Below are 26,307 nucleotides of genomic sequence, written 5' to 3'. Positions count from 1 at the left end.
AATCATTCCTTGATCCTCATCTCCTGTGTTGGCCTTCCTCCTTTATTAGATTTCCTTTGAATCTTCAGGTCAGGTAATGACGCAGGCTTCTGAGAAAACATTCACGTCCCTGCACTGTGTCACTGTTTCTAACCCTGCTCTCCACAGATGTGAGTGTGCGAACATTATGCATCCATCAGTGTGAGTGCGTTTTGTACAGTAGCTGTTATCTCAGGAGACTATCGCTGGAGTCGTCACAGCAGCAGAAGGTCTCTCAGAGTGTGGCTGGGTTTGAGGCAGCCAACTCACAAATTTGCTGCTCTGCTTATCACAACAACCGCACGGTCAAACAGAGCAAACAAGGACATTTTCAAAGAAGAGTACAGCCAGTGCCTCCCTTCCACGCACATGCACACATGCACACACGCACCCTGAGTGGTGCATCTTAAAAACTCATTAGTGCTTCTGCTTACACATTCTGTCTGAATACACAGTTCACCAGCAGCTTCGATGAAAAAACTTCGATGAAGAACCAGGATCTTCAGAGTGGACTCAGGGTCGCCACTTCTAACCAATGCATTGACACCGGGGGGTTGGTGGTGTGGGCTCGGTCTGTGAAGTTTACAGCCTGCCGCTTCTTTGCTAAAATCTGTAGAATAGTTAAAAAATATTTTCATATACACTCACATATATTATTTTTTAGCCAATTTAAAAACACTACTACAAAGTTCGTTCTATTCCATTAAAATAGTGACGGCAAAAACGCAGAATAAAAGCTCAAAAAGTGAAGAAAGAAAGAAAAAAAAAACATCTTCAGTGTTCAAGAGAATTAGTTTTCCCAAAAGTCTTAAGAGGACAAGCAAAAAAGAGAAAGTACAACTAGACTAATGACCAGACAAGATCTCTCCACTGTCTGATAGCAGAGGAAACTCCATTGTCCATTGTTTGAGTTTGATTAACAATGGGAGTGGATGAAGGCGTAGGAAGTGGTCACGCCCCAAATTGGGCAAAGAGGTGAAGAGAAGCATGTGAGACAAACACATTAACAAACCATAAAGCAAGCTGGTGGAAAGTATGAGCAAATCAGTTATGCCTGTCGGAAGATCTAGTGAGTGCGCTTCTGCGTGCATTTTAACCTCTAATCAGCTTAGAGGTGTACCTAAGCTGATGTGTGTGTTTGTGTGTGTGCGTGCGTCAGTGTGTGTGAGGCAAGAAGCAACACCTCTCCTGCCCAGAGAGGAAGTCAGATCTCTCCAAGGGAAGTTACTTGGAAAGGAGGAAGGCATGATTTAACCACTAGCATCACCTCTCATGGACATCCAGCCGTAACAACAACAACAACATCAACACTGCCACTGAACGACAGCAGCTCAAAGACAAGGTGTAGAGTCAGCCCACAGCAAGTTCTATAATCCAGAGCAGTGACAAACATGGACTGTGGGCTAGGATGAATTTTTTTTTTTTTTTTTTACACAGATGACATGTTCCACCCAAAGACTTGTTTTCCAGTAATTAGTTATGACAGCAGATCATGTAGGAATGCCAGTTAATATCAGTCTCTGGGGCCTAACTAGGAGGAAAAACACACTGTGTGTACGTGTTTGGCAGAGGGCAAAAGCAGAGAGGTGTTGTTAGTTAAGACACAATGACGACGCCACGTGTTTCTGTGTCACGGCCAGAACACAGGAGAGGAAAGGGCGGACTGGGGAGGGGGATAGCTTGGAGACAAAGACAAAAAAGGCTGCAAATGTTATGGAAAGTCCTGGACAAAGCCATGCATGTTTTGCTCCTTGGGGGCATTTCTGAGATGACAGTGAAACCACAGCAAAGCTCTGCCCTTTGTTGGAGACTGGCGTGGAGGAAACATCAGAGCGTGTCTGGTGTCAGTCGGCCGAGAGAGAAAAGACACACAAACACAAGCCTATGCAGCCACGAAAAAACACGTAACACAGGAAAACAATGTTATTATCTGTGCATTCTCTCCCTTTAAAAAAAACAAACAACAAAAACATCCTCACCAACACATATCCTACCAAACAAAAAGCAAGCCTGCCGTCTACAGAAGGTACGTCAATGAGCGAGGGAAGGAAGTGGGCGGAGGCAGCTGCTGCCAGTGTCAGAATAGGAAAATAAAAGAGAGATGGATAGAAAGGAGGCACAGGAGGGGTCAAATCAATAGATGTCCTTGGAGCAGTGAGAGCAGGGAGGTGTGCGCCCCTCCACTGTTGCTGTCGCATAACATCACATTTTCCTCCGCCCCCTGTAGATGTATCACATCCTATGGTAAAGGATGAGCTGCGGCGAGAACAATACAACCTGATCCTTTTATGAGCAGATGACATCAGCGACGCTCAACACTATGAAGTTGAGCATGTGTGTCTGTGTGCGTTTCCTAACCCGGGGGATTCAGGTGTAAACAAGTCTCTGATTGGCTGGATGTAGAGGAGTAAGTGCTAGATGAGCTTATGCAGTGACATCATCTCTCCTGGAGGGGGATGGGGAGGGTTGCTAGTGCAGTGTGCACATCTGTCTGCAAAACAAAAGACTTCAACAACAGTACTGCTAAAATCCATAACAGGCTGGCAGAGAGCAGACGAACACCTATGATACAAAAGGGCATTTAAGGTTAGTCTTTGTTTGGCCCGCAGCCTCTAAGCTCTGGAAGTGAATGTAATAAATGTTATGAACGTCACCTCAGAACATGCTGGAGTCAGCACTCTGCAGCATCCCCGCCGCTCCAGAGCAGCCTCTCCACCACAGCTACTCTCTGATTAAATGTAGTCTCACAAAGAGGGAGTTCAATGTGTGTGTGTGTGTGTGTGTGTGCGCGCATGTGAGTGACTCGCAAATCTGAACATGACGTAAGTGAGATCCAGCTGTGCTTTTAAGGTGCGAAATACGACAATCTGTACACAATACAATTGCATTTCTGGAGTCTATTTAAAACTTTCCTTGTCTGATTTTTTTCTCGTCTTCCTCTCTGCGTTATCCTTGGTAACAGCGCCATGTCAGATGGTAGATAATTGAAACAAATGAGGGGGCACAGCTGCCAAAGGCACTGCAGCACAGAGGCAATTACACAGCTATGCAGGCAAGTGTGTGTATGTGTGTGAGTGTATGTTTTAGTGTGAGACAGAGAGAAAATAAGGAAGGCTTACCTATTCACCACCACCTTCTCCATTCAATTAGACTGCACCAGACCACCCCTCCCTCTCCCTCTCGCCTGGGACAAACTTGATAAACAGGAAGTGAGGCGCCCAGGCACTTCCTGTCTCCCTTCAAATGGGCCTCTTGTTCCCAGAGGCAGCGCAAAAAAAAAAAAAAAAAAGTCATGGGCTGCTGCAACAACTACAATAACCAATTTGTCACCTTTACAGCCTATACAAAGCCTCCAGGCTTGTTGTTTTGGTACTGAATTCTGTCTAACCCTTTTCCTGCCACCTGACCAACCGGCAAATGGAGCCAAACACAATGCAGCCATTATCCACTTGCCAATTGGGCCACCAAGCAGCTGTAACAAGTTTTTCCCTGCCTACATGGCACCTGCTGCCTCACACAGACAACTTTTACCCTTCTACGCTGCTCGTAATATTTGTCTGATCAGCACGGATTAAGGCGTTTCCAGCATGGAGGGTGTTACATGACATGTTCTGGTTTCCTTCTCTTCATTTGTTTACCTTTTTATTTTCTACATTAAGACTTTAGCTGATGAAAAACTGAATTAAGTATCAGTAAAAAAAAAAAAAAACTGCAAAAAAACCTGTGTTTTCCTAATTAAGCACGTGCGTGACTGCGTGTGCGCGTGTGCTGACCGTGTGGATCTAAATGCGGAGGTGAGGTTAGTGCAAGGCCATCGCTTTCTCTTTCTCCTGAGCCAGCAGGTAATGGCTGCTCCTGAAAACACACACACAAACACACAGTGTCTGTGTTATGCAACTGGCCCCTGTGTGTGAGGTCTGCCCTCTGCAGTGACTGGAGGACATGAGAAAGTAGAGAGGGACAGTCAGTCAAGTCAAGACTGACAGACTTCTTACGTCTGCACCGACCAGCCAGTGTCACTCCCATCCAAGTGTAAAGTAACACATGTCCTGGATCGGGATTATGTGCGGATAGAAGAGTGAAAAAACTCATTGAAGCTCAGAGAACTGAGGAAAAGGCAGATTTTGTTACTGGGTTGCTGTGCAGTACCTGATGTCAGAGGAGATTCTTGGGATCTGGGGAAGGAAATCCAAAGAAAGTGATCAAACCCTTAAAAGATCAAATATAACCCTTACTGATGCTGTCTGACCGCTGCTCATCTAAGTGCAGCCATTAGCTTGACAACAAACAGGGAGAGTACGACTGTAAGAATGCAGCAACCTCCACCGAATCCTACTGGTTGATTTTGGACTGCATGCCCCATTTGTTTAGGTGGAGATTGAGTGGAGTGGTGAATGATAAACACAAGTACAGAAACAAGAACCGATTATACAGAATCAATATTTAGCAAATATTGATATTATGCTAGAACGCCTTCCTAGAAATACATTTTCAACAGACCATCAAACCTTCATTTACAAATTAAAGGGCTGATCTTGTTGTTTAGTTAGATATCTAGCCATTTTTTTTTCTCCAGCCACAATGACAAGGCAGCCCTGTTGTACAGTGTAAGAGCCATAGGGAATAATCCCATCCAATTCTTCCAGGCAAAGCTTTTAATAGATAATGATTTCATGAGATTTCTATGCCCTAATCGAAATTTAAGCCCTTTTTTTTTTTTTTTTTTTTTTAAACTAAACGTTCACAGAAGACTGGTTCAATTCAGCGCCATCTGAGTGACGGTGCAGCGATGCGAGGAGGGAGTCTGGTGGGCTGAGGGGAAGGAGTGCGGGGTTTTGTTGGTGGAGAATGGCGTCCTTGTTGAGCTACACGTCTCCGCTCTGTGGAATCAGCCAGGCTTGCCAAAGATAGCCTAATGAGAGACACATGGCAAACAGTATGGCCTGCTCTGCTAATACAACACACACACACTATGATGATACACTCAGTGCTATTGTTCCACGCCACACTTTATAAAATTTTACCACATGATCCACTGAGAAGCAAACACATACACACAAGCTTTTGTCATGTGATGGAGCCTGCAGGTCTGAATGTGCCTGTTGTCCAGCAACACATCAACAACAATACATCACAGGGGTAGAGAAACATCAAACCTCATAACAGAGAGGGAAAATTGGATTTTCTGTTTCATGCTGCAATTGTGTATGGAGAAATGATGGCAACAACGTGAACCTTTGACATTACCGCTGGGCGGAAAACACAGAAGAAGCACACAATTGACTAAAGCTGAATGAGAACTTGACCCAGGATTCAACTCCAACTGCGGTTGTTGCCTCAGGAGGAGGTGTTGGAGGGGGCCCTGGAAAACTGATCCCGTGCGTGTGTGTGTGTGTGTGTGTGTGTGTATGAGAGAGCGAGAGCATGAGAATGCACTCACACGTGACAATGAACATATGTAGAGATTAAAATGAAGGGATCCTAAGATAACTTTCAATGGTTTCACAAGGTTGACAGGCCCAACCAAAAAGGTCAAACGACAGAGCTCTGCTGCTTTGACTTTAACTAGTGTAAAACTGATCAGAGCAGTCACTCTATCAAAAGAATAAGAGTTTTCTGCTCTCTTTGTCACAGATTAGTGCTGAGACCTTCAAGGCCACATCTACAAGATTTTCATAATCATGAAACATTTACTGTATGAATAAGAGATTTTTTTTCAGTCTTGATATTGACCACTGACACTTAAATCCCAGCCTGACTGGTTAAACAGTCAACAGCAAACACATGAGACACAGTGTGACTACCCTGAATGAATTTTAAACAATATTATCCATCACCAAAGAGTCTCTTCAAGGTCAAACCTACCAAAACACACAGGAATATTATTATTTTTCAATTTTTTTTCCCTATGAAACATTTTTAATCAAACTGCTGGATAACTTGTTTGAAACTTTGGGAAATGTGTTTATTTGCTTTCTAACCAAGAGCTAGATGAGAAGATCAAAGCTGGAGCCAGCAGGCGGGTAAACTTAGCATAAAGACTGGAAACAGTGGGGAAACAGCTAGGCTGACGGTAAAACAATCTCCCTACCAACGCAGGGGTCATGAACCTGGACTACTTCTCAGCCAGCTGCGGTAACCCCCAGTCAAACCATAAATTGACATTTTTATCCTTGAGATTTACTTGTTAGCTTAGTGTTCATGTTAAGCTAATGTAGCCAGCTACGTCATACGGAGAAATACTTCTCATAATCTTCTTTCCAGCTGTTTATAAAAAGGTAGATATCGTTCAAAATCAAAATCACACTCAGGTATCATTCAGTATTCAAGATTCAGTGCTGCTCTTGATTCTCAGAAGTACTTGGCTCTGTGTGTCCTGCTTCTCCTCAAGTTCACCTGAGTATAAATCATGAAGTCTTCGCTCTCGACTGTACAAAAACTCAAGGTCAATTCCATTTTATTTTACTTTACGTCATATGATGACAGGCTGTTCAATCGCTCCATTGTACACAGGATGATCAACATTAGAACTGACACTGTTTGAAGGAGTGCTGGCAGGCAGTTTCTACTCCACACAATGCTACTGTTGAGAGCTGAAACACCGGAGCCCAGGGGTATGAGGTCTGGCCTGAGCCGAGGTCAACAGGGACCTGTTCGGATGGGTGTGCCTCCAAAAACACACATCAATCAAGCCATATAACATCACCGCCAAGCTGTCGGATTGGCTGACGGAGATGCAGAGGGAGAGGAAATGCTAAAAATAGACGTGACGGCCCATTTTGGCTTAATGAGTCCATGAGACGCTGTCTAGGTCCCACCCCTGCCTTGATCGTGAACATAAGTACATCTGGCACAAGCCCTGCCTTCACAAGGCTTCTGTGTGTATTTCACCAACAGTATATAACACATGTGCAGCCTCACATATACACACACGCACACAAACGGCAGGCTGTTATTCATACTAAAAGCAGCAGTGAAGTGTAAACAAAGTTCTGAATCACGGCGAGGCCTAATCTAATCCAGCTGTGCTGTGTGTGTCTATGTTAAAGCTACAATTTTACCCTCACCATCAAAACGCTCCTTAGAGAACTGGAAAGTTATATTTAGGCTTTATACAGCAGTTAAAGCAGGCTCAGGCTGGCTAACCCCACAACCACAAGAGAGGGGAACCAGATCCTTTCTGCTCCAAGTGCCAGAGAGCCATACCTAAATCATCTTAGCCCTTCTCTCAAGCACAATAACCAGCTATATGAGTGCCAGTAAGTCATCAGATTTTAAAACTAAAGGCACAGGCTCTCCAACACAACAACTGTGCCAAGTCCATATGTAGAGAACCAAACAGAAAGTAAATTCAGAAAAAAAGAGCAAAGTCTGTCAAGTTCAATGCTCTGCAAACACCAGAAACAGAAAAAAAGGGAAAAAAAACAAACATCCCTGCCCCCTTGTCAGGGAACGCTGTGTCCAGACAAACAATGCTGCAGAGCCAAAGGGGCACACAGGAGGATGAGACGAAAAGTTGGGCGAGCCTGGCTGACTAGCTGCCTTCTGGCTGCGTGCCATTTCATTCCTACCAGTCTTAACCTACCCTCCTAACAAACCCTGTAACCAGCAACGACAAACACTCCTCCTTCGATCAGCTATAGGAGGCTGGCTGTGTGCCATCGCTGTCCTTCTGTCCTCAGTTCCCTCCCTCTCTCCTCCTCCTCTTCCCCTCCCACAAGTCAAGATACCCCGTGTGTCTGACTACAGCAGAATCTCTGCCTGCTACAGCAGCACTGTCCTCAAATGTCTCCTCAAAACCGCAGCAGCATAACAGAGGGAGTGAATGGGCAGGAGAGATTTTTTGGGGGGGGGGTCAGATGGAGAAGTTAGTGAAAAGTCTGAAAATATACGTTGAGGACTGCTGAACAGCCAAGTAGAACAACAACAATCAACAACAACAGTATAGAGGAGGGAAAGGTCAGGAAAGGAAAGAAGTGACTTGGTTAACTACCTATAGAAGAAGCAGTCGCAGCACACCAGAACCCCCATCCAGACGGTGGTGAAGCAGAGCCGGGGTGACGAGGCTCCGACCCACAGCACCCTTTCCTCCCTTTTCACCTGCCTGTCTCTGCTCCCGTCTTGCAAATTCGACTATGGGTGCACCAGGACGGCAGCTCCCAGCTCCAGCATAGCACCTTGTGTAATAATATGGCTGCTCGAACGGCCTTCGACTTTAACGCAGGTCATGCAGGACGGACGGATGCACACACGTAGGCCGCTTGGCGATTGAGCCAAACAAACACGGAAAAATACACTTTCAAAACAACAACAAAAAATCATTCACAAAACCAGACACACTTCTCTGAGCATGTTTCTCTTTCTCTCTCCCTTCCAACTACTGCAACTGCCTGCCTCACTTTCACACTCTTGTCCTCTCTCTCTCTCTCTCTCCCTCTCCCTCCCTACCTCCCTCTCTCTCTCTCTCTCTCTCTCTCTCTTTCACTTGCTGGCTCCCACTTGAAAGGCGGGAAGATTAGCTTGGCAAACAGAGTCCCATAAACAAACTGCTGACTGCTGGGCAGCACAGGGTGGACTGCAGGGGAGTTAGAGAGAGAGATGGACAGAGACACGGTAAGAGGGAGAAGGGGGGGGGGCAGAGAGAGAGAGAGGGAGAGAGAGAGGAAACAATCCCTGGGGAGGTAGCAATCTCAGCCATCTGTATACATCCTAAACATGGCTAAACATCCTATCTCCACCCATCTCTCACAAAGACCAAACACACTCTGTTTGCTATAATGTAATTCTGAGTCAAATCCTCAGTCAGACATCTCTGGAAAGTTAATGAGTGCAGCAAGTTGACAGCCTCTTCATACTTGTTCACCTTCAGATAAATGTAACTGAGTCAGCAGATGCCTGAATGGTCAACTCTTATGTCAATACTGAGGAGGGACCAGACACGTGCATATACACGGAGCACAGGATGTTCACAATGTCGTGCACGTATACAATTACCATGACTCTTCATTCACACAAATGATGCAGAGGTAGCGCAGAGACAGGCCCCCAGGAAGTGAGCCAATCACTGCAGAGCACTCTGGTTATGCTGTGGGCAAATAAGGTGAAGGGCACAAAGTGAATTATGGGCCTCTTTACATCTCTTCCTCTCTTCCCTGCATCACTCAATAAGAGTAATCACTTTCTTTCATTGCCCTCTGCCAGTCGGTGGCTTCCCTACAGATCAAAACATACAGACAGAGACACACACGAGCTCTTCAAAGGACCGCAGCGGTCAGGTGGAGGAGTGTGTGTGTGTGTGTGTGTGCGATGCTGCAATCGAAGGCTGGCGGACGGGACAGACACCAATGCAGGATTAACCGACCATGAGGGAAGGGAGCCGCTGAATACTGACGCTCAAAGTCAAACGGGCCAACTCCATTCCACTGCTGTTCACAGAGAACAAATCACTGCAGTCTGCCCAGAAAAAGACTGAGAGACAACAGAGGCAGAGGCGACAGTCACCTTCAGGAGACAGCAGTTACGTAACAACCGCAAGAGGACGCTTCTGCTCTTATTCTGTCACCGACTCATCAAAGAAAGCCTGAAGAGTGAGGTGGGTTTGACAGGATCCAGAGGTGGTAGACATCTTCACCTAACACTACCACACTAAACTTCACATGACACCGTGGGACAACACTAAACTCCCCTCTCTGCTATGGCTTTTTGTTCTTTTTGTTTTAGGATTAAATGACAAAAAGATGACAAAGAAGAACTGCAGCAGCCCGGCGAAGCACTTTTACATCCAATGACGTCATCCCTCCTCCTTCTCCTCCTCCAGCACCACCACCACCTCCCCATCCCTGGAGAAGCTGTCACCAGGAGCTGCAGCTAACAGGCCTCCTCTTTCACTGTTTAATTACCTCATCCCTCTCACCTGCACGCGCACACACACACACACACAGATGTGAATGCATGCTTGCAACAGAATAGAGAGGGATAGTACTGTGCTCACTTCCTAAGTGAAATCAGAAAGGGGAGGAGGGTGTTAACAATCTTTCTCTCGCATTTTCAACACTGTGCTGAAGTGGGTGTTTGGTAGCCTACTGAAAAGACAAAGGCAGCTAATGAGTGCCAAACAGTCAAGATGTGGGTTTTGTGTGTGTCAGGTACAGCGGAAAGCCATGTGCCCTATAATGAGGCAAAGGGGAAAAGGAGTGCCAAAGGAAAAATGTAAGAAACAAACCTGACCTTAAATCAACTGTCACTTTCAACAATATGAGCAAGCTGTTATGGGTGAGTGTTTGTGAGTGTACTTCCTCAAACTTTCGGATCTTATCATGAAATCCAGGCAAACAATGAAAGCAAGACATCCTGTCTAACGGATGCATGGGATGAATGTAAGAAAGCTGTGTGACTTGGATGGCAGAAAGACAAAGGAAGTATTTTTCGTATAAACTTGTGACTCTAAAAGAGAGAGAGACCGAACCACTGGGCAGGGGAAAGACCCGACTCGTGACCGGGTTTAGAAACGCCAGGATATGAATAGAGGGGTTGCAATCATGTCAAGGGGAAAGTGGGTTAGGGGGAAAGAGGCAGACACACACCGTGCACATCATTCACACTGCTACACACATACACAAACGCATACAAAGTTGCTAGGTGATGGGACCTCAAGAGGGGGTATTTCAGTGAAGGAAAAAAAGGAGAGGAGAAGGAGAGAGACCGTTTAGCTTAATGGACGAGGGAAAACAAAAGAAGAGAAGAGCCCACCCCCACCTTAAAGCGAGACAGACAGGTTTCTCCCGGTGGAGCAGAACACACTGAACTACACGTGGTTGCAACATTGATGAAGTCAGGACACCCAAGAAAGAAAATGACATTACATGATCAGTGGGTGAATAGCTATGATCAAGAGTTCGGGGGAGAATTTTACTTGCAGCCTGTATTTGCAATTATAAACAACCACAAAGTTCACACTTCACTGTGATTTTACATTAGATTTAGCCTCAAAAGACCTTAATATCCATCACAATAAAGACCAAGCCTTCAGTGGTCCAATTGCAGCAATGTGAGCATGAAATTGCTAATGTTGCAAGAAAAGACTAAGGGATATTGTTGGATATTAAAGAAATACCATAAAGTGCAATAAAGTTGCTACTAGCTGAAATGTAAGCCTCCATGGAAATATCACACAGAAAGTGAACTGATTTATGAGCTAAGATATATTAAAACGTGCTGTCCCCCTCCCTCCCTCCCTCCTCTTCTCCATATGGATAACACATTAATAAGTTCCCGCTGCGTACATTACCCCAGCCTCTTACCTATTTAACGTATAGGACCCGTTCCGTTTAAACCTCATCCTGGACGACAGGAAGCGGATAAAGAAATCCAGAATTGACGGTGTTTCAGCTTTTAGTCGCACCTCGAAAGAAACAAGCCCCACCGTGTCTTTCCCTCTCTCTCTCTCTCTCTGCAGAACAAACAAACGCGGAACAATACGGAGTTGCTCTTTGCAGTCCTCTCTCTTACTCTTCCAACACCTTTCCTCTCTATCTTTCTATCGTTTCTTCCCAGACCTCCCCTCCACTCCTCTCCTCCTCCTCCTCCTCCCCTGCTTCCCCACTCGATTTAGTTTCCGTGGGGCAGGGTTAACGAGTCTTCAGACTGTAGACGTTTCGATTAAACATAAAAAAGAGAGCTCGTATCGGTGGCATGTGTGCAGTCGAGAGCGATGCAACTTGGAAAAAAAGAATGTAGTGATATTAACACGGAGCCTGGTTGAGGCTGGGTCGGCTTTGTGTCTGTCCACAGCCTCGCTGACGTAAACCACCGCGGTTTTTTTTTTTTAGTCCCTTCAAAAGAAAAAAGAAAAAAAAACCCACCCAGATGAAACTTGAACCTTTTCTTTTAATATGTCCTCATTTATACCCTCTGAACCGGCACCATTCGGCGACATAAAACCGGGATACACCAACGTTTAAAACACACACACACACACACAAAAAACATTAAAAAGAAATTTTCAAGTCGGCGGTCCCTTCATGAAAATGCTTATCGATGCGAGCCAGCCTCCCTCTCCCATTCACAGTCCTGTGGAGGCTCTCATGTTTCAGCTTTTCCTATCTGAGGAGCTATATATATATATATATATATATATATATATATATATATATATACACACACACATTTATATTTCCTCCATAGGCTGAACACAAACCAGACTCCACCATCCCAACGCAGCTCTTGTCAACGCCTGAAGGGTGAGACAGATTTAAGGCTAAGAATAGGGCTGAGGATCCATTAATGCCATTTAAATCCAAATAGCCTTTCCAAGTGTACTGTAAGAGTGTCTTTCTCATGGACACACACACTCTACACACACTTTACATTTCATTACACAGGAAGCTGGTAAACATGCTTGAACTCAAGGAGCAGAAGTAAGGCTTTTATTTTGATAAATTATTAGCATGTATCACTGGCTTGAACTGGTGGAGATTTTTAAGAGGATGCAGTTGAATAAGGAAAAAATGGCTATTAAAATTATACTTTAATTACAGCTGCCTTATCACAATGATGATTAAAATGGGGTTCTACCTACTTAATCTGCCACCACTGCACCAAAGAAATCCAGCTGGCTGGCTAGTGAGTAATATCTATGCTATGCAGCATTTTCATCATCCTCTCTTACAAACAGAGTCAGAATTGACAATGAAATGAGATGCAGGAATGTTAAAATGTGGGGAAATGACAGGCTGGATAACGCAAAGTGACACTGAGCAGACATAGAGGTGACATTGGAATGACTTTACAATGTTAAAGTGTGATCTTTATCGCCGCACCCAGCCGCCTGCCTCCAGCTAACCTCAAGTGTGTATGCATACCCTGGGGCAGGAAAGGCTCCCGCTGCCCTTGCTGGATGATCTTTACGCCACTGCATGTGTGTGTGTGTGTACACCAACCACAGCTAAAGGTGCTTCAAAGCTGTTGTTTTGTCAAGTTTGGATTTGTACGCTTAAAAAAAAAAAGAAGGTGTTATTAGAGTTGGAGAGGAGTAAAGACGGATGGACGGAGAGAAAGGAAGAGGGGGAATATGTTGAGGAGAGGGCCAGACCACAAAGACTGAAGAATGGAAAGACCAGATGTGCTTTTCTTACAGCCGGTTGAGGAAAGCTTTGGGAAGGGAAAGCTGGGGTCCCATACTGGATTTAAATCCAGGATATATATTTATGGGTACATGTAATGTGTCATTGTAACAAGACACCCCAAATTTAAGTTTTTTAGAACATTTATAAAGCCATCTTAAAGTGACTTGAAGACAAACATGAAAAAGAAGAGAAAAGGAACAAGTTTTCACTGAAAGCATCAAAACTATATATTTTCTCCATGATAATAACAGAGATTGACTTAAGGACAAGCTCAGCTCATCTAAAAACAAATATCTAGTTCAAAGAATCCTGAGCACCATACCCAAAAAAGAAAAAAATCTTTAATGATAAAATAAAATGTCTCATTAACTTTTGTGTGTATAGGTCTTGAGGGACTAAAGCAGGGAGAAGTACAAAATGAAGAATCCAGGCAAGCAGGAAGTTTAAGAGCATTCAGGATTATTCAGCATTACATCACGGGAGTGTGGTGCAGTGTCTGTCTAAGCATGACTCTGTGTGTGTGTGTGTGTGTGTGTGTGTGTGTGTGAGTGATTCCTCTACTCCCGCAAAAGCACTCAGGGTTGGTTTCAATGGCTCCAAGCTCGTTTATTACAATAAGAGCAGCCTGGCACCAGAACTGCTGATCAATCGGCCCGCTGCCACTGCCGCTGCTGAAGCTCAGTCAGTCACTGCAGAGTTACACAACAGCCACTGGAGGGAGGAGAAGGAGAAGAGGAGGAGGAGGAGGAGGAGGAGGAGGAAGACGATGGTAGGAGGAGGGTTAACAGATGATGAGAAGACTGTGGTAAGTATGGGGCAGAGATATAGGAGGCTTGGAGTCAAAAAAAAGGAAGAAAAGAAGGTGGACACTGCAGACCATAGAGGCACAATTAGCCAGTGCTTTATTGATGCACTTCAAAACAACCCCCCCTTCTTCCTTCCCCCTTTTCAGTCTCAATCCATTCCTCCTTCCTGCACTTATTCATCACCAACACCTCAACTGCCCTTGATTTTATTGCTCCCTTTGCAGTCCCTTCATTAAGCTAATTTGAGCTTTCTTACTTCTTTCGCAATCCTCTTTTTCCATGCATACCTCCCTTGCATAGTGAGCCCCCAATTTTCTCCCCCTCTTCTGTCCATCTAACTCAGTCCCTCCCTACATTCCTCTTCCTGGTGCATGTTGTGTAAGAATGATGTGAACTTTAAGTGTGTGTCCACGCATACTAATGGCCTCAGTGCACGATGCCCTCTCTTTTTCGTCAAAGGAGAAAGCTGCAGATTTTCTCTGAGAGATGTTAATATTAAAGGATAAAATAAAAAAAAATTCGTCCAATGAACTCGTCTCTTTTCTCGGTCTCGTTCCCAGCGACAGGGAAGCTTCCAGAAAACAGTCATCGCTGGCTGCGGTGCGGCTGTGGAATAGCCCTGGCCCCTCCACTCCTACACAGGCTTTCCAGGAATACATTGCACAGAGTCAAATGCTGGACTGCAGTGCACAAAAACACACAAATGGACACAGACACACACACACACACACACACACACACACACACACACACACAGACACACACACACACACACACACACACACACAGCTGTGGCTCCAGCAACTTGAGTGCATGTGTGAGAGGAGACGCCAGCTTAAGACCGTGTCACTGTATGAGCCAAGTTCCCCGGCACAGACAGAGGTGATACTGACAGAAAACACAGACTCACTCACTCTCTCTCTCTCAAACACACACATCCCCGCTATTACCACCAAAAAAAAAAAGAAGATGAATCTTATGAAACTGCTCACATGTGTATTACGCAATTTAATGTACATAGGTTTTTTTTGCTGCCAAGAACCAAGCACAGGCTGTTTTTCTCTCTCACACAAGTGGGTGCACCCTAAATATGTTTCAGCAAATAAACACACACACTGAGCGCAGTTAGAGGTTTATGTGAGCTGGAGCCAGGCCAATGGGTGCAGTATGAAAGAGCCTATATATACGGCCAGGCTGGGCGACGCCAGGAGTCGGTCAGTCTGTCTGTGTGTCCATCTGTCACATAGAGCCTGGTCTATAGTGAGAGGACACTACTATAACTCACCTTTCACGTTCTGTCCAATCAGGCTTCTGCAACCTGTCTCTATCTGAGTATCACCACAAAGCTGAGGAACCTTCCAATCCACTGGTCTCTCAGTATGTAGATGCTCATAAGTCAAATGTGAACTCAATGGAGCAAAAATGACAGTGATGTTGACATTTTCTCAAATGTCTCCTGGACGCCCCGCAAAGGCAAATGTTATGTCTGGGTATTTCTGGGCTCTGCACTCAATCTGTGTTATCTTTCTATAACTGGACAGCTTTGGCTTCAGCTCGAATTCCACCTGATGGAGGAAATGAAATGCAACCTTACCTATGCAATGATCACTACTCAGGCATTTTGAGAATGTGAAGCTCAGAGCCAGCTCTGAAAAACCATTTAACTTGTAAGAGAAAAATATTTTTTTTTCTTCATTTTTTCTATATATTATGCTGCAGTGAGAAGTCACATCTCACATGTACACACAAGTACATGCCCTTTAGAGCTGAAACGATTAATCACTCATTAGGTGATCGACAGGCATCTATGTTCTTAATTGATTTATCCTTTATCTTTATTTTGAGAAAAAATGCACCAAATTCACTCTTTTCAGCCTCTCAAATGTGGATATTTGCTACATCTAATATCTATAATCAATGTCCTTGTATTTCCTCCTAGAAATTTAGTTAGTTTATATATTTTAGAGTTTACAGTCTAAATTCCCAAAAAAAAAGTGTTTTAAACTGCAATTCATTTGGGTTTTACTACTTTAAAGTCAGCCATATAAATTAATGAAAGGGTTTAGCATTTCCCACACAGGGTTTTACATGTAAACCTTCTTATGTGAACATAACATTTGTCAAAATGTGACTTTCTGTGACTCCTCTCAGAAAAAAAAAAATCAAATCTAAATCATGGACTAGTTCAAGCTGGAGTTGGAGTCATGAGTGGATGCTGCTTTATTTTAAGGACTTTCATACCATAGTGGAGGTGAAGCACTCATATGGGGAACTGCTGGGGATTGTGATACTATAACGCCACCTACTGTTTACCAGAGAGAAATGCATCTGTTGTGCGGAAAAAGACCGGCATCTCCACTTTCTCTGGGGCTGCGGTGCTAAGTGAGCTGTGCTTGGGCTGAGGAGCAGTGATGAGAGAAAGGCAGCAGACAGGCAGGTCAGAGAACCTGCAGGCTGAGGTGGAGGCAGTCACTGATGTCCTGTTGACTGGTATGCGGTCTGGTATTGCTGGCATGTGAATAAAGACTTTGCAGCAGCGATAGAAAGGGAGGAGGCCAGGACGGAAGATTGAAAAAGAAGATGAAAAAGACGAGGGAGGGAAGAAAGGAGAAGGAGAGCGGCGCTGATGCCTCAGTGATGTCTGGTATTGCTGGTATGTGACAGACACTGAGGGCATGTAATGAACACAGGGAGGCAAGGAGAAGAAAGGCAACAAAACCACTGGGGCAAGTTGCTGGCTGCCTGTAAGATCCTTTGTGGAGCGAATAAGAAATTTTAAGAACACATTTGAAAGCTTCTCAGCTTTTTCCTCAAAGCATGCTTTTAGTGGAGAAAACTAAATGCTGAAGATGGTTTCACACTGGGAGAAAAACCCTTAAAAGAAAGACGAAAGGACTGGATGAAGACATAAACCACCAGTGTTTCTCTAGCACTGAAAGACTGCATTGTTCAGCCAAAAATAAATCATGATTTGAACATCTAAATATAACCCTGAGTTTTTGAAGAAAACCTCTACTTGAAAATGAATCTTTAAAAAAGAAAAAAAAAAAAAAAGAAAAAATATTTGATAACTAAAAGAACGTGCTTCAGCTCACAGGAGAACAGAACTATTGATCTCTGTGTGTGCCTCTGGCTGGTGGTGGACTGGCATTGCTGGTTTAATACTGCAGCCGCTTGATACAGTCATGTGATACTGGACTGGAAAGAGCCGACAGAGCCCGGTGCACACTGGGAAGACCTGCAAGCCATGATTATGCAACAAGATCTGATTTCATGCTCATTGGATCTCTCTCTCTCTCTCTCTCTCTCTCATTCTTCCTCTTCGTTTAGACTTTCTACTTGTATCTACTTTTCTCCTTATGTCACCACAGTGTCTTCAACATCTTGTTTCCTTTTTAATTGCTTCCTTTGTCTCAACACACAGAGAGAGAGAGAGTGAGAGAGAGTGCAGTTTACACCACTCTCTCTCTCAGCGAATTCATATGACATGCTAAAATCAATATGATTACCCAAACAAAGTTACCTAACTGCTGACAGGTAAGCTTTTTTTTTTGCCCAGCAGCAAGTTCCTGCCTCTGGACAGTCTGGTGAACTTGACGTGTGCTGCCATCTTGTGGTAAGAAGAAACACAACAGCCAAATTCTGTCTACAGAAACGCATCAATCTTCCTGAAATCAAGCAAGTACAGTTGGTAGAGTTTTGAGAGTTGCAAGGCACAGAGAAGTGTATGCATTTTACACAAAGGAAACAGAGTTCCTGAGTTGTGGCTATGGTTCACTCACTATTGAGCTGGTAATATTAGCAGCTCAGAGACAGAAGAAAGAGTGAAAAATGATGGCCGTGGTGAGTTGGTAGAATCTGTTCGTGATCTAAAAGTGGAGAGGAGCACAGGCTCAGACCACTTTTGAAAAGGTGGTAAAATCAAACACAGTTACGATGCTTTCCTCTTTCACTGTCAATCACGAGTTTTCAAAGCGCAACAGGATTTTAAGTTCAAGGACATTTAAATTACATTTGGTGATTTCCAGGACTTTCAACACTTGATGATGATGTCCTTGAGAATGTATAAGGCTGCGTAAAAGTGAGTAACTGATTCAGCAGGTATTTTCTGGTACTAAATTCAACATGTCATTTACACAAGTGATACACAAGCTTTTTTCTGCAGCTAAGCTAAAGATAAAGTGATGAATCACGATAAACTGTGGTCTTAAAACTAAAACAATGTGCGACATATTATCAAAAATTCAACATTTCAAATGACAGATGCAGAGTAAACACGCAAACATCTTTTAAATAATTTATTTCTCAACTGTTTGTACAGCAGTGTTAACGTGACCTACTCTGATCCGCATTACCAAACACTGAGCTGCAGCCTGAAAAGGAGCAGCCTGTGAACGCCTTAGATCCAAATCCAAAAAGATACCAAAAACAGTGCACTGACAACAAGCACATGCAGCATGTCCCGGCAGCTCTGGGCTGATGCTAGAAAAGCCCATTGCCCAGGTAGCTAATCCCCACACTGTTAAACAGTTCCTTACTCCCATGCATACACGCGCACAAATACACACACCGTTGAAGTGTGCACTCCTCAGCTGCCAGTGGTTATGTAACAGCTGGTATGTGCAGCGGTGTGCCTATGTGTGAGCGTGTGCATTATCCGGCCTTTGAAGAGACCAGTGACCTCTAGCCACCTCTGACCACAGATGCTCACCTTTCAGCTGCTAGAGATGCGATCCAGATAGATAACTCTAATATACCAGCTTCGGTGGAGGTCTCACCGTAATATAAGACAATAAGAAATAATATGGCAACGTCAGCTGCTCCGAGCAACACAGAGAAGAGACACAATGAAGAATTTATATGTGATATTAAAGTGTCTGGGACAGACTCATATTGACACAATAAAAGTTTTAAAAGAGAATTCCACCTGTAATCGCATCAGTTTTAACAGCTTTTGAGGACGTCTTGTCCCTCTTTCTCTTTTGTATTATTATTCCTGTTGATAACTGCCTGAGCTTACAGTGCATGGCATGACATCACAGCAGTTTCCCAGAGGCCACTTCACTGCACTGTCAAATTAACAAATATGGCAGAGGACACAAAGGCTAATTACCAGTATTCAGGCATGCAGTGCAACTGCACAGAGCCACAGTGGTTACTGACAGTGGAGAGGACACGCAGACCGTAAGACCGAGAAAGACACGTGCAGTTAGAGATGGAGCTCACGTTGCTGCTTTCTGATAAACCAAGCAGAATGACAGACGCCCATTCGGAGCCAATGAGAGGAAAGCAGCGCTTCCTGTGTTTGTGCATCTCACTGTTTGCTTTCCGACGAGTGACGAAGACTTCCTGCGAGCTCCTGCTCCAGACTCCCTGGCCTGCTGGCAGGGAGGCAAAACAATGAGGAGGAAAGGAGAGCATGTTACCGTACAGGGTGGGGCATGGAGGAAGATAAAGGAGTAATACACACAGACGGACACAGCCAAACACGTGGCCATATGCAAACAGAGGCACAGATACAGGTGTACATGAGGACGCACACCCAGGTCCACACATGCACTCAGAGCACAGAAAACATTCATAACGTCAAGTACGACATGATAAAGGGGAAAAAGAGAGACTAAAAAAAAAAACAAAGACGGGGAAAACAAAATGTGAACATTTTCCAGACAGGCCCACAGCAACCAGCTTAATCACACCAAGACTTATGTCCTGCAAAATGTTATCTTCCTTCACTCAGGCAGTGTCAGACAGCACCAAACCTCACTTAGAAAATAACAAAAACAGCCAGATGCTAAATTTTCTCAACCTTAATTTCTGACTTCTTAAGCAGCTTCCACCTCACCAGTGATTATGAGAAATGTCCCATCTGTGTGCACTATCTTTCGCCACCCCCCTCTCTTTGGCCCTGAGCGACACATGAACTCACCAGAGCGAACAAAACCCCAGGCCCACTGTTCCTCTGTGAGAGGAAACGGATGTGGGGAATGTCTCTCTCTTTCTCTCTCGCTCTCACATGAAACAAACGTGCAAACTGACACATCATGCAAAGGTTGAAGACAGAAACTGCTTACAGAGCGGATATCCAGCACACCGGAGTCAGGACACATATACCCTCGTCCAGAGCCATAGATAGAAATTTACTATATCCATCTGTAGCTCCTGTCAAATCCTGGCTTTTGAAGTAGAATGAGGGAGGTCACACTGACTCAGTATTGAATGTGGTATGGGAAATTTTGTGATTAAAGGGGCATTGCGCTTATCTAGGCTTGGGTTATGAGACTACAACAGAAAGCCAGCGTTTTTAACTAGGGCACAGGGAAATGTATGATCCAATGTTTTTAAAGCTTGATGTTTACTGGGGACTAAAAATTAGAATAATTCCACCATTGCTGCTTCAATTTTCTTTTTGTAATGTGTCACTCACAAGTCCCCAAAAAGTAAAATGGCAAAAAATAGACATCAAGGAGAAAAAAACTACTGTTGTTTTTGTCTGTGTTATTACCTGGTGTCCCTGGGTATTATCTATTGTCACTGCATAGTGCCATAAGACACCTTTTCCCTGTATTTTTGCACATAACTCCAAACCTCTGCTTTCTTGAATTTTGGACGTTTTCTCAATTTACACATCTTGCTTTTGGATGTGTTTAAAAAAAAAAAACAATTTCACATGCAAACACATCAATATTTTTAATCTTATTTTATCCATAACTAGTGCTGCTAATGTTAATGAAGCATCAGACAGAGGTACACATCCATTCAGAAAGTCTGCAGACCCCCTTCACTTTTTTTTTTTAACATTTTGTTGTCCTGCAGCCTTAAATAAAAGCCTCATCAATATATGCTCATGGCTACAAAAAAAACCTCCATTATTCTTAAATAGAAGAAATTTGGAACAACCAGGAGTCTTCCTTTGGCTGGCCGCCAAACTGAGTAATCGGGGGGAGAAGGGTGACCAAGAACCTGATGGCCACTCTGGCTGAGCTCCAGAGATCCTGTGTGAGGACGAGAAAAACTTCCAGAGAGATAGGCATCACTGCAGCACTCCACCGATCACCGCTTTATGGCCAGATTGTGTCAGATTGAGTAGCCAGACGGGCAGCCTCTCCTCAGCGAAAGCTTGACACTCTAAAGTACTCTGACTGTGACTGTGTGTCTGTGGAGAAAATCAGACTTGATGCTGAGAGCTGGTTGTCCTTCCAGTAGATTCTCCCATCTCCACACAGGATCTCTGGAGCTCAGACGGAGTGACCACCGGGTTATTGGTCACCTCTCTTATTGGTCACATTTTGTCAACATTCAAATATCTAAATCAAGTCCCTCTCAGTATTTAATCCCTCCCAACAGACACACCAAATTGCAGAAGAAAATGAAGAAGCCATTACAACAGCACTTTTAAAAATAGATGTGTTTTGACATGTGCTATATTAGTTTCATCAATGTGACCAAGCCAAGCTCAGGGTTGCAGCTCACAACGCAAGCAACACTTCCAGTAACAATGACAAGCACTAACTTGCTGCATAAGAATTAACCACAGAACATTATTGGCTACTTCTCAAAACATAACCAGCACTGCTTTACAGAGGCAACATGAGATACTTGTAGGGAGGATACAAGGATAAAGGAAAGTTGCAGAGCAGCGGAAGGACCAGGGTGAAGATAAAAAGAAACAGTGAGCAAAAGACAGGAGGTCAGGAGTCACCCTTTGATTCACAGATCTGCTCCCTCCATCGCTCTTTATGTAGGCTAATCTCTTCCATCTCACCTCCCTGAGCTGACCGGCTCACTTAGCCTCATTTAACCAGCTAATGGCTGGTAATAAATCATCACCACGCTGCTCTCACCTCTAATCTGTGGTAGCCTGTTTGACTCTGCACACTCCTCCTCATATATGACTCAGGCCACTCTGGCTTCTAGAGCAAGGCAGCTACAGTAGGTAGAAAACCTCTGTTTAGAGTATGAGCGAGACAGGAAGCAGAAAACACGATCAGGTAGATAAAACTAAACGATGAAGACTTAGATTCGTTATTTTATGTTTCCTGGCTGGAGTTCATGACTTTTTATTGCACATCTTTGTCCGGTTTCTTGATCTTGTCCTTTGACACATAGTTTATATTTTTCATTTATAGAAACATAAACAAGCAGATATCATGATATCTAGTGTTGGTACTGATATCAAACTGCTAAAGTTTACCAAGTAAAAAGAAAGAAAGAAAGAAAGAAAGAAAATCTGATAATAACTGAATCATTTTGGACATTTTGAAACAGACACCACAAAAGAAGCCCAAAACTCACATTTAGGATGTGTAAAAAATGTTTAGTTTGCTAACCTAACTAGCTAGTGATTAGCTAGCTATTTGCCTCAGTTAGCTTGATAACTATTGTTTGAAAACACCTACAACCCATCTAACCAATAACCAGTAACCTTTTATGGTCAGTTATCTGATAATGTAAACATGGAAAGATGAAGTGTGCCTCTCATAGAATGACTTGTAATAAGTTTCACATTTCAGTGAAACTTTCATGTTGACAGAACGAGTTGGATGTGATGATGAGATGTCCTTCCTTCCACTGGCTTCCTGGACTAAACTGTGCCAAAGTGAACTGCTGGCCTCGCTCCCACGCCTGGACTCCTCATAATACCCAGAGTTCACAGCCAGTCTTCAGTGCAGCTAACTTGTAACCTAGATCCTAATGCTACCAGGCTGTTGGTTCAGTGTTAGCATTTACCACGAGCCGCCCAGCTCAGAGACCACCGGTGATTAAAAAGGCTTTTAGAAAGGTCACGTTTAGCAGGTCTACGGCTGGAAGCACACAAAGGCCAGTGTTGAAACATCATGCCAGACAGCTGTGTATGCAAGACCTTGACTGTGTTACAGTAAGCACATTGTGCGTGTGTGTGTGTTAGAAGCAGACAGCACACGGACAGAGCATGTTCCCCTGCGTGCCCCTCTGTAGGCCCCTCAGCCAGTCAAACTTATCCATGTTTATACACACACACATACATACACACACACACACATACATACACACACACACACATACATACACACACACACACATACATACACACACACACACACACACACACACACTTCCTCAAGAGGATATCAGAGGCCTTATAGGGGTCAAACACTCTGTTGTGTGTCTTGTGTCCAGCCTTGAGCTTTTCTGCCTGATTCCTGTGAGGCGCAGTCAGCAGCTCCCATACAGTGACCCTAACCCAGCAGCGGAAATCAGGCGACCCTGAGCACCAGCTCCCTCTCTGTTCTCTCCATTTGCCTTCATTCCAAGTCGAACTCTTCCCTCAAAAAAACATCTCTGTCCTCCTCCACATCCTTTTTTAGATGTGAAGCACCTCCTGGAGCTGGCGTGTAACCACACTCACAAACTCACATGCTCATGTTTAGCAGGCTGGAGATCATCACCGAGGAAGCCTGTGTTAGATCCGCAGATGCAGACATGTTGATGTTGCAGCCAAGAAAAAGAAAAGGCTGATGCAATCTTAACACTTATGCCACCCTGAGCCCATGTTGTTGACTAATATGAGAGAATTAACTAGAACACGTATGTCCTAAAAAATGAATGTAGTCCTTAGCAGTATTAGTAGGTGCAGAGATGATCAGCAGTTCAGTGGAGATGACCAACCTCTGAGATAAACACCTGTGTGAAAACCTTGATTTCAAATGATCAAAAGATTTACGTTTTATCTTGTTGCTGTAAAACACTACACGTTAGCTTTGGGAAATTGGGTAAATAAACTAATCTCTACTAAATCTGCAAGTCAAAACTGCTGCTGCTTATTTTCCATGTGGAGAGGCGGCTCTGGTTTGAAACGTCTTCAGCTGGGTGTGGATTTGGTCGCTTCAACATCGATTACACCGCGAGTCCTGGTTTTCAGATCATCCTACATCAGAGCTACACTCCCTCTATCTCTGTCCACATGCTGTCCACCCACCCCGCCCCTCTCCCCACTTGGATGTCATGGTGGCAGGAAACTGAGGAGATGTACAGGCCATATGAACAGATCAGAGCCATATGGCGGGGTTGTCAGCAGACACATATGAAACATATGGCTGCTGGTGCTGGCCTGTCAGCTATTAAGCCTGTTCTATCAGTCCCTCTAATCTTACTGACCGCTTCGCCGCACCAGTCGCATCCGCACGCGTTTGATGAGTGTATTAATGCACATTTGCGCATACAAAAATATATACATGATAAAAGGCAGAACCAGTGAGAGGAAATCTTTTTTCTCTCATAAGAGTGTGCGATCAATTGTGATCTTTCTTCCCAATTTTGAAATGTACTGTAGAGAATATGCAGACTCAGACCAGCCTATCTATTTGCGCCATTCAAAAAACAATATTAAAACACATCTCACCACCCCCTGCTCATGTGTTACAGTAATCAGTAACATCTGACATCTTTTAGTACACCAGGCCGGGCAGTGAGATAAAGTCCATTTTTCATCTCGGCTTTTGCTTTATTTCATTTCCTGGCGCTTGCACTGTTGTAAAAAAAAAAAAAAAAAATCATTCTATGGCACTGACCCTTCCCTGCCGATACAGAGAAGCATGATTACTGTAATGTTTACTGGTAATGTTGATGACCCAGGAAGTCAGCTTTCCCCTACTCTTTCAATCACAAAGACAGGAGAATTAGCTAAATTACTAAAATCCCAGGGAACATGACACTTCCTCCATTGCCATTCATTACCAAGTGAACTTTATCTTCTCTCCCTTCATAAAAAACATGTCTCTGGTTGTGCACGACTCCACATCCATTTATTTCATGAATGTGAAGAGAACGTCCTGGAGGACTGGTTGTGTAACCACACTTGTCACGGAGGTGAGTTGAAAAGGTTTTATTAACACCATATTTGAGGGGATTGAATTAGCTGCACTGGACGCTTTAGTGCTGGCGTGGGAACTCATCATATATGCTCAGAGGGCTCCTTTTGTAGCGAAGGCAATAGCGCACGCATCATCCAACTGGTGGAGTGGACAGGCCTGTGTTATGATCCTGCAGTATTGCAGAGCTGGTTGATTTGTTTGGTCAGCCGTAAAGTATATAAAAGAAAAGGCAGCTGAATGGCAATCTTAACATACTTATGCCACCTCATCGAGCCATGTTCGTTGACCTGAATTATGGCCACGACGAACTTAACTCAGAACTGACTCTATGTGCCAGAAAAATGAATGTAGTCCTTGAGCAGTATTGAGTAGGTGCAGAGATTGATCGGTCTGCAGGTCCAGTTAAGTGGATGATGAAACCAACCTCTGAGAATAACACACTGTGTGAAAAGCCTTGATTTTCAAATGATCAAAAAGATTTACGTTGTTATCTTGCTCTGCTGTTAAAACACTAACAGTTTAGCCTTTGAGGGAAATCTGGCTCTAATTATGAAACTGAATGCTCTACTAAATCTGCAAGGTCAAGAAACTGCTGCTGCTTGCATTAATTTTTCCACTGTGGAGTATGGCGGCAATATCATGTGTTTAATGAACGCCGTCTTTTCATAAGCTGAGGTTGTGGATTTGGTCGCTTGTACATATCAATAATTCTGAGAAGTTGGCTAAAATCCTCACATGTGCCAGGATGTACATAGAGTTTAATCCAAGATAATACACATAAACGATGCAGCTAAGACTATACAATCTAGTCCCGTCATACTTTCTATTGTCCACATGTCAAGACTGTGGCTCCCATATTACATCCCACTCGGATGTCTACTTCACCAGACCCACAAACCCAGTCTGGCAAGTTACTACTAGTCCGCTACTCCCCCAGCAATTGATGGATGTCATTCAGGATAACAGCAGGAACTGAGGAGCTGTCACAGGCCATGATGACACAATCAGGATTCAGAGGTCCGCATATACATGGGTCTTCGGGAGTTGATACAGTCGAGGAGCTCAAACACTATGAAACATATGGCGCTGGTGTCAGAGGCCGACACTGTACCTCAGGTATAACTATATGCCTCTCTCTCACTCAGCTCACTCTAAACTTTACTATATACTTTTCATACAATTAGAGAAGAAACACTGCTTAGCTCTGCGGACAAAATATCAAAAAGGCCACTCATGATACACGCAGTTCGGTACTCTCAAATTTGTCAAACAGCGTCTATATTGATGATAGTAATTAATCACATTAAAATAGCGAGAGCACATCGCAACAAAATATATACAATGATAAAAGGCAGGAAACCAGTGAGTAAGGATAAAAACTTTTTGCACTTTAATCATGCTACTCATTAAGAGTGTGCGATCAATTGTGATCTTTCTTCCCAATTTGAAATTGTACTGAAGGAGAATATGCAGACTCATGACCAGCACCTAACTGCATTTGCGCCA

At 43.9% G+C, this 26,307-nt stretch overlaps 1 protein-coding gene across 3 annotated transcripts in view; it reads right to left on the bottom strand.

Moving 5' to 3' along the window:
- The window catches only part of mob2 (MOB kinase activator 2), a 65,537-nt gene that overhangs the window by 24,839 nt on the left and 14,391 nt on the right, over positions 1-26,307 (bottom strand). Inside the window, exon 1 of one of the 3 annotated variants that reach the window (XM_022754307.1) lies at positions 11,319-11,523. The exons of 1 other annotated variant lie outside the window; for it this stretch is intronic. In XM_022754307.1, the coding sequence (XP_022610028.1) occupies positions 11,319-11,356 (38 nt within the window). In that variant the 5' untranslated portion in view covers positions 11,357-11,523. Of the gene's footprint in view, positions 1-8,011; positions 8,366-11,318; positions 11,524-26,307 lie in introns of those variants that run through there. One more of the 3 variants, XM_022754308.1, reaches the window with a different exon arrangement.

The sequence above is a fragment of the Seriola dumerili genome, unplaced genomic scaffold (genome assembly GCF_002260705.1).
Source record: "Seriola dumerili isolate Sdu_G_001 unplaced genomic scaffold, Sdu_1.0 BDQW01000219.1, whole genome shotgun sequence".
NCBI lineage: Eukaryota > Metazoa > Chordata > Actinopteri > Carangiformes > Carangidae > Seriola > Seriola dumerili.
This window is presented reverse-complemented; position numbering and strand designations above follow the sequence as displayed.